At 35.0% G+C, this 9336-nt stretch overlaps 1 protein-coding gene across 1 annotated transcript; it reads left to right on the top strand.

The window, feature by feature from the left end:
• The first annotated feature begins 124 nt into the window (after window positions 1-124).
• Window positions 125-8385, top strand: LOC118241678 (SLAM family member 9-like). Its single transcript, XM_035528000.1, has 8 exons — window positions 125-737; window positions 4178-4474; window positions 4751-5017; window positions 5130-5237; window positions 6199-6245; window positions 6420-6474; window positions 7604-7663; window positions 7881-8385. The coding sequence occupies exons 1-8, from the start codon at window positions 683-685 to the stop codon at window positions 7886-7888; spliced, it is 897 nt and encodes a 298-aa protein (XP_035383893.1). The 5' UTR covers window positions 125-682; the 3' UTR covers window positions 7889-8385.
• Window positions 8386-9336: the final 951 nt, after the last annotated feature.

Here is a 9336-nt window from a genome sequence, read left to right as displayed (position 1 = left end):
CCCCAGATTTGTATTATTACCACCTGTTTTCAATTCTACTCAGTGTATTTATGTGCCTTCTAAATGATGCAGTCTATTCAAAGTACTGCCATGGTTCATTGCCTTGCACATTGAGCATTTGTTCTGATGCCTGTTACTTATAGTGTTTTGGCCCTGTCCTCTCTTCACTACAGTTTTTGGATCTGTACATTGTACTTCTCCTGGTGTTCTTGCTTTGCTGGTTTTGATACCTGCCTGTGTTCTGACTACATTTTGGATTGGAAAGCCAAAGTCTTATCGCATCTGCAAACGCCTGCCTGTTTCTGACTTGTTACATGAACAAGGTCAGTTTGTATAAAAATTGGACTCATATATGCAGGCAGATCCATAGCTGAAATAGTGTTTCTGGAAAACAAAGTATTAAAGATCATCACCACCATCTAACTTAAAATGTCATTGTACTCTCAAATTTCATCTGTACTGTACATTCATGATATTTTTATCATGCTTGTAAAGACTTAAACATGACATTAAATTTGGTATTTCATTATTTTTACTGTGCATTACATTACATGAATCTTGAAATGTAAACATTTTAAATATGGAAATGAGGCACTTTGGGGAGGCACCCCATTGTTATTCAGAGCCAAACTGACAGAAGTTTATAAACCTCAAGAAAGGAAATTTGCTCACACCCAGTGCAATGGCGATTGTAGCAAAGCTGATTTTCATTCTCTGCAGTTTGGCCTCAATAACAGGTATAGTCCTTTAAACGACATCTGTCTATGTATACGTCTTATGATATAAATAGTGATGTGTGACTAGCTGAGCTTCTGTCCTTATATTATGAATAGGATAAACCACTGTGTCATACAGAATTACAGGTCATGTTAAGAGTATGCAACGCCATCCTGCTGAATAGATCTTTCCACATAATTGATAAACTGTTTGATATGAAATGATTACTGAACTTGACTTTGTATCAAAATGGTTCAGTGCGTCGTACCATACTATGACTGTAGTACAACCATGTATGTACATCAGGAACATGCCTGTCACATATCTATATATTATGTGTACATATGATTTGATATGCTTTTCATGTTTTATATTTTAACAAAATAGTTGTATTCCTAAATGAGTCATCTTTTGCCTTAAGGAATGACTTAGTAAAACAAATAAAGTTTGGGGTGACTGAAATTTTGTGTAAATTGGATTGTCAATCTGTTCCTTTAAAGCGTCTTCATAAACAAAGGGCATTTTGTCAGTTATTTCTTGCAGAAAATAATCTAAAGTGTATTCCAGAATTCCAAAGTATGCAGGACAAATGTGAGTAAGGGTTGTTTGTTTTTACTTCTGTCCCAAATATGTTTTCTAATACTGAGATAAAGAGACTGGTGTAATGAAGGCACACACACACACAAGGGAGAGTATCCAATGCAAGAGGTTTTATCTAGTATTCGGGGGCAGGTAGGACTCATAGGTCAGGCAGTAGATGAGGTCTGTAGCACAGGTAGGATTCAGAAACCAGGCAGACAAACACGTACATGGGAGCCTCGGTATGCAACATGAGAATGGCAATACTTCGCAAAGAGTGTGTGAGGGAGGAGGGCTTAAACAGGAAGGTAGTAAGAGAGAAAATAATCATCAGGTGTGTAACTAGTACTCTGGCGAACCAGATCGGAGATGCTGGTGGGAAGAGGTAGGAATGGCAGTGCTGGAATGAACATGGTTCCTGGTAAGGCCAAGTCAAAAGTTTGGCTTTTAGCCTTTACTTTGATCAATAACAGATTATAGGTTATGCGGTCACCTAGGTACTTTTATAGCAGTAGCTGTTCTTGCAATTTAGGGTAATTGCTTGTTTCACAGACTTGTGATCTGAAATCATTTGTCCAGTACTCATAAGTGCCATTTTGGTAAAATTATTCAGTATTTATTGATGTTTGTCTCTGGTGCTAGAATGCTTGCACTAAACACACAATATATAGCTAATTAAATATAGAATAAGAGACAGGTTTAAACCATAGATAAATGGCAAACCTGTTTTCAAGTTATACCATAAACATTTGACTGGCATTTTGTCATTATGGGGATGTTTGCTAAAATGGAATTATAATCTAATCACATAATGAAATTACTCAGTAGTGCCATAAAATGGTTTTATTTTGATACTTTTCTTAAATTTTTGCATTATAAAATATGATTCTGCTGGAAAATAAATGAAAATTCATCTGACACATTTTTTCACCAGGACTCATTAACTGAGGAATACCTTGTACTATTACATGATAGCTATCAATATAGTAGAGTGAAGGTTCAAGAGCTAAGGCAATAGCATACTCTATATTTAAACTAGCAAGCTCTCAATGGTATAGCAAAAACTGCACTACCTGGGAGACCTATGAGCTCAGATTTTAAACTATACTATAAGGAAAAGCATAACAGTCTTACATATTCATATACTAATAAATATAAATAAATATAAATTATTTTCAAACTGTATAAATTGATATAGTTCCTAAAATGCTTAGTATGATTTTAGCAATTGTTTTTTTTTTTGTAGTTTGTTTGTTTTTTTAAATAAAACTCATGGACAATATTGACATCTATTGCAGTGACAGAGAATGGAAACCTTTTGCTTTGAGGTGATGTGGGTCTACATTTATTTTTACTCTACCGGAACCTAGCAGTCTGCAAAAAAAAAACAAACAAAAAAAAAACAAACAAACAAAAAAAAAAAACACTGCTTGAAAAGATGATTCATGTGAAAGTGCAACTAAAAATGCCTGTGCATGTTCCATACTGACTGCAACCACAAACAGCCAAAGCACAGCGCCAAAAATCCACATCTTCCTTCCACAGTATTGTATCTCACATCCACAAAAACCTAATTGCAAGAAAATTTGTTCTACCTCAATTAACTGCTAAGTGCACCTCCAGTTTTAAACACATTTTTGAATGATTTGTTCTTGTATGTGAATGATGTGTACTTGTATTTTATTTTGGGGGTTTATAATATGTATTTGGATGATGGAGATTCATTTTCAGTCATGTGCTTCATTTCCTGATTCACCATGGTCTTGTCCAGTAAAATGAACAATTTTGAGTATATACATGAAATTAATCAGGAGGTACACAGTATTTTCCACTAGGTGTCAGACATCTCCAAGGTGCTCAAAAACCTCTCCAAATGCACACAAAGTCATCAGTGTGCAATACTTTTTTGCTAAACATTACAACCATGTTTAACAACTTACTAAATACAATATTAGCTTCATTATAGCTTCATGGTTAAGGGATAAAAATATTAGCTTCATTGATATTAGGCTAAAAGGTTATGCTGGGGAAAATACTGTTATTCTGTAAATGCTGTAATACTGTAAAGAAATAGTATGCTTTCTCATTTATACTTGCAATTTGTAGCAGGATTATGAATTTTTCCAGCAGTGTATGGAAATATCCAGTGATTTGCGATGCAAAAAAATCATAGCTAGTCCATGCTGGAAGCCGCTGAATTGTCTCTCAGCTTCCAGCTCATAACTACACCCAAACAACTCCACATAAACTTCAGCTAAAATAAGCCTCTTTCTTTCCATGATATCCAAAATTATTAGCAATCAAATTATTCACTAAAAACAATATTCATGCTTTGCCTCTCTCATCACCCTGCACACTCCGTATCCAGCAGACTTGTACTCGTCCATGTTCCCGCTGATGATTGCTGCATTGTAGGCAGCAGTGCAAGAGTTCAGAGTCTTGCAGATGTTGCAGCACCTCAACTTTAAACTCCCTCCCTCAATCATCTTCTGCTCTTTGTTATGTCCATCTAATTCTGTTGCTGTCTAGTGTTCCTTTTACAGTTGTTGTTTTATCTTCTGTGTTTAGTATTTCGCTATTTTTATGATGTCTTTTCTGATTTTTGTTTTTTTTCATCTATATATGATTCTTGATTTGATCCGTAAAGCAACCTTGAGCTTGGGAAAAGAGCTATGTAATTAAAAGGTTTCTGTTGTTAAAAACAGAAGGCAAAATAACATTTTGAAATTTTATGAGGGTTACCGAAGATGGAAAAAATTTTTAAAAAGCATTTTTTACAAAATGTATATAACAATTCACTTACGTAAATTAAAAAAAAATGTAATTTTTTTTTTACAAGTCTTCAGAACATAAATGGATTATATTTCCTCTTTCTCTACAGTGTCCAATCATGAGTTTAAGGAGGTTGGCAGTTCTGTTCAGCTGCACATAAAAGGCAGTATAAAACCATTCAAAACCCTGAAATGGATGCATGGAAGATATTTTGTATTGACATATGATCAAAAATTGAATAAGGTAGAACCAGGCCGTGCTTATAACGGTAGGGTGACGCTTGATAAGGACACCTACAGTCTGACGCTGAAAAGCCTACAGAAGAATGACAGTGGAGTCTATATAGCAAGATCAATTGATGAAGAAGGGGAAAACTCTATTGTTCAGTACAAACTCTCTGTATTAAGTAAGTCTTTCAGTATATTAATCAGTGGAAAAAATGCATTCCTGAATCAACAGTATTTTTGTCAATTAATAATGTATATTTTTCTGCATATGTGTTTTAATGTGCTTACATTTAAAATCATATTTACAAGAGGATGTTGCAATAATGAACAAAATTCAAACCTTAAAATGACAGGACAGCAGTTATATGATCTCTGTAACTGTGTGTTTTGTTGGTGATGAGCTTTCAGTGTATGTGATCCAGCAGTACAATCATGGTTGTGTGTGTCTTCCCCAGATCCAGTGGAGAGTCCAATCCTTACTCCTGTCCCTCACCAGCTAAGCAGTGACTCCTGTAATGTGACTCTCACTTGTAGTGGTCACAACCTCACAATCCGCTCTAACTGCTCTAATGATGTCTGTGAGGAGAAGAAAATAGAATCACCAGGAGGCATCATCCTATCCATGTATGTCAGTGGAAGCACTATAATCTGTAACCACAGCAACCCAGTCAGCTGGAAAAAAAGTGCAATTAAAGAGATTAAAGAAATCTGTTTTTCTATAGGTACAGATAAATGTCTACAAACCCAAACACACACAGACATGCATCCAATTCTTTAATCTTATTGTACACATACATTTTTCCACTCCAACATACACATTTTATTCTCTATTAGGGCCTACCAACCAACTGCTCTATATTGTAATAGCACTGAGCTGTGTGGCACTTATCCTCCTTCTGACTGTTATTGGTTGTGTCATACAACTTAGGAGGAAGAAAACAGGTATCACCTTCAGTTTTTTCCAATACACAATCTCATGGAGAAACCCATTCTGCATAATGAAGCAAATAATGCAAGATTGATTGCTTGAAGAGATGATTTGGTTAAATAATATTAGACACAGATTTTAAACACCATTTCTGTATTTACAGGAGTGTATTTACAAGAGTAAATTTCAAATACTGACTAATTTACTAATAAATAATGTTTATTATATTGAGAAATCAGATTTGGTATTATAAGTCTCTTAAAATAGTGAAATTTGTTTCTCTACAAAAAGAATTTCAGAATATTTGGTTGATTAGAATTGTAATAGAATAGAATTTTAACAACTGTATTTATGAAATAGTACAAATAAACTACAATTATGATGTAAAAAAAAAGTAATCATGCAACTTGTAATTGATATGCATAATTGTATTAAGTGTTCTGCTAAGGGTTGAAAGATGATTTTGAGCTGGTTTTAAAACTGGTAATAGAAGCTATATAACAAATATTACAGAGTAATGAGTTCCAAATATTTGTACCATCCAAGTAAAAGGCTGTTTCCCACATTTCTTGAGTCTGTGGAGTAAGCAAGCACTTTGTAATAATGATCATAAAGCTCAATCCAAACTTGCATTCAGCAATGTATAAACCTGCAAATTGTCTATTTGCACTAAGTACACTAAGTGCAAATAGCATCAAACACAGCTTGGCTTAAAAAATATATTTTCAAGCAAAGCTTTCACAGGACCCATAGGGTGATACCAATAATGTACATGTTAACTTGTCTTTATGGCGAGCATCTCAACAAATTGCCCTTCCCTTTAAAATGTCTGTTGATGTTATTATAGTAATGGTATCTGATGCGTAATGTGGCTGTAAATTATTTGAACAAAATAGCATTTAAAATCAAGGATTGTGTTCTACAGCTCATCTTGCCTGGTTGAATGACGTGTTCATTTTCCATTTGATATTCTAGATGGCATAGATTCCCCACTGTGTGACACTGTGTATGCAGAGGTTGAGGTAATATTTAAACTTGCAGTATTATTCCTGAAGTACTTAAAGCCAATAAATACTGTCTACTACTGCAATGTAAACTTTACATCATTTTTTAAAGAAAGCATTTATCACTTTTGTATAAGGCTTCATGAAACCCACAACATGGTCTATGATAGTCTGACTAAATCATGTCTGCAGAATGAAAATGAAAGACCAAGGAATGGCATGAGGTTGGAGATATCTGGACCTTCAGGTTTGTACAGTGTTGTAGGAGTGCAACTTCCACACAGTGAAGGATCTACTCACGCTATGCCAAATCCTCTGTATCATGAGAGAAATGTGAGCATATGGCTTTTTATTAGTGCAAAATAGTACACAGACAAGCACATTTTATATTCTGAAATGATTACTGGGCCATTTTGAATCATGTTTGCAGGCTAATTAGTCAAGTCTTTTAGCACAAACCTTAAAAAGGTACAACCTGAAATTTGATGTTCATACAGGCAATCAGAATAATCTGTTCAGCAAAGATAAGAGGAAAGAGATCATTATATATAGGCATGGATTGTAAGGGTTGGTGCCAGGCCAAGGCCTCGAGTCAGGCACACCACTAATCAGGCTTAACACCCAACAGCTGGCTAGACCTTATATAAGCCCTGTGAGCCAGTCATTCAGTGCTGGGCCAAAGTTTTAAGACAAGTGCTTAGCTGGTAGCTTCAGGTATTGAGGTTCTTGTGCCACAGCTCACTTCTTGTCTGCGAGGGTGTTTGTGTTTTTACATGTCCCCTTCCCTCTTGAGTCTGTCTCTCTCCCGAGGCTTCCCTTAGCCAATCAAGTCCTTTCCCGTTTTCTGGTTTTGTTTGGGAAGTTTTAGTTTGGTTTTCCCCAGTGCATCGGGGTTGCCATTTCTTCCCGTGGCCTCCTTTGTTCTCCCTTTTTCCACACGCGGCATGGTGTTTAGTTTCTTCCTTTTGTTTTACCTGATCCAAGATCTAACTGTTCTGCACACGGGCCCACCATTGTTAGAACGTGGTTGCTCACCTAGTAGGCTGCTGGTGTCATCATCTAGCTGACCTGGGTTTGAGCCCATCTTACATAGATAATAGGAAACACATGAGATCAATAGCCTGATGAGCAAATAAATGATCAGTAATTGGTTGAGTGTTGTTCCTTACTGTGTGAATGTCTTTCCAGCCTATTGCATTTGCTGTAGCCCAATTGTATAACTGCAGCATCAGTGGTGATTAAAATGTGTTATGCCTTGTGCAGAGTATTGTACATCTGGCATGTGTCATGAACTATATGGTTCATATTATTATTATAGTGTGATAGTAATAATTTATTATTTTGTTCCTACCACTTTTTTTATTGAATATATTTAGCAACAAGAAACTCATGTGGACAAAAGACTGCCCAGCACTTATTACACATTTGCAGATACGGTAAGAAATTTCTGATGCAAAATTTCTTTAAAAAAAAAATTTATGTTCATATAAAATTTGTTCCATGTTAATGATATGAATCTTGCTTTGTCCATGCTTTGTTTCCTGAAAGGAATTGTGTCAAAGCTCCATTTTTATTATCACTTATCACATTAGCTCAGAGAATCTGATATTCTGAATGTTAATAATGCTTTTATGTTTCTTTATGATTACCTAGAGATCTGACAACTTCCCATCAACCATCTACAGTACTGTGGATCATTCTAAGCCTGGAACCATTTATGGGGTAGTGAAAGGTCAATAAAGCTGCAGAGGGAGCCCCATCACTTATGAGAAACTAAAACTTTTATATTGTCACCAACTGCAATCAAGCAGCCTAAGCATCCCATGCTCCTTCAAGACATTTGCGTAAAGCTTTACAGTGAGTGTTATGTATAGTTCTTTTCACCTTGATTGTGGAGTACTGGGGATAAACATAGCTGTTACTTTGGGACACAAAATTGCTTTTTCTTTTTTTCTTTTTTTTTCTAATTATGGTCCATGTCTAGGCCAGAGTATTGTCTTTTTCATTGTGTGTGTGTAATATAATTTCATGCAGAAATGGATTTCTTAATTTATTTTTTTATTTAATATATTTGTCTCTATTATAGAATTTCAGCCAGGATTCAAACATTTGACATATACAAAACATGGATTTCTGTATATTAAATTCTTAAAGTAAATTATTGGAGTTTTGTATATTCATTTAGTATATAGCCATTTTTAAAATGATTTGTAGAGTAAATTCTCTGTAATCTAGATTTTCACATTTTAAAGGCTTGGTTTTACTTAATCAAGTCACATTCACCAATGGTCAGGGATGAATGCTATGTTTTGGTATTTTTATTATTTAATCTTGGATTGCCACTATTTTGCTTTTATAACAGTTTTTAAAAAGATGGCATTTTACAAGTAAGGTTAACTAAATTATTCTCACCTCTACATGTAGTGATTTGCCAAGCTATTGCTGCATAATAAACCAAGGGTTAGATGGAGAATTGAAAGTGAAATATTGGTTTAGTGTAATGGAATGTTAGTTTGTTTTTTTTTTTTTTTACACCTTCATAAAATATAAACATGAATATCTATATCTAATGCAAGCATCTTTCCTGCTACATGGTCTTCTGTTGACTCACTGACACTTGGTACTGTATTTCTTGTATCTTTACCAAGGGTATAGTCAGATGCTTTCATTGTTATTTAATCCCAATTGGCATTTGCATGTGGGATTCACATATCCACATTTTCAATATAAACCCACAATAAAATAAAAACACACTGAATAGGTTTTCACAGAGAAAAAGAATAAACACACAGGACTACACTAATTCCCCAACAAAAAATAGTAACAAAGCCCCAAACCCACAGCAAATAGCAGCTACTCCCTACCATCAATACACAAAACCAAAACAACACTGTATAAAGCTGTACAACAGCAGCAAGAGATACTAGGGAAAAGCAAGGTCAGTATCAAGGCAGGAAGCAAATTAATGAAGATAACAAAAAAAGTCAAAATAAGTCTCCACTAATAACACATACAAACAGATCTTCAACTCTCTAGTGGCGGAGAAGAAATCTCTCACTGGACCTTTAAAGGGTCAAAAACACACTACACACTCCTATGGACACAGTAC

Source organism: Electrophorus electricus, chromosome 7, assembly GCF_013358815.1.
Source record: "Electrophorus electricus isolate fEleEle1 chromosome 7, fEleEle1.pri, whole genome shotgun sequence".
Classification (NCBI taxonomy): domain Eukaryota; kingdom Metazoa; phylum Chordata; class Actinopteri; order Gymnotiformes; family Gymnotidae; genus Electrophorus; species Electrophorus electricus.
Note: the sequence above shows the minus strand (reverse complement) of the source record. Positions and strands in the feature narration are given on the sequence as shown.

Coding starts and splice junctions, on each gene's coding strand:
- LOC118241678 (XM_035528000.1), top strand. CDS start 683: ATGGCGATTGTAGCAAAGCTGATTTTCATTCTCTGCAGTTTGGCCTCA. Junction 5,238..6,198: donor ACTTAGGAGGAAGAAAACAG/GTATCACCTTCA, acceptor TTGATATTCTAG/ATGGCATAGATTCCCCACTG. Junction 6,246..6,419: donor CTGTGTATGCAGAGGTTGAG/GTAATATTTAAA, acceptor TCATGTCTGCAG/AATGAAAATGAAAGACCAAG.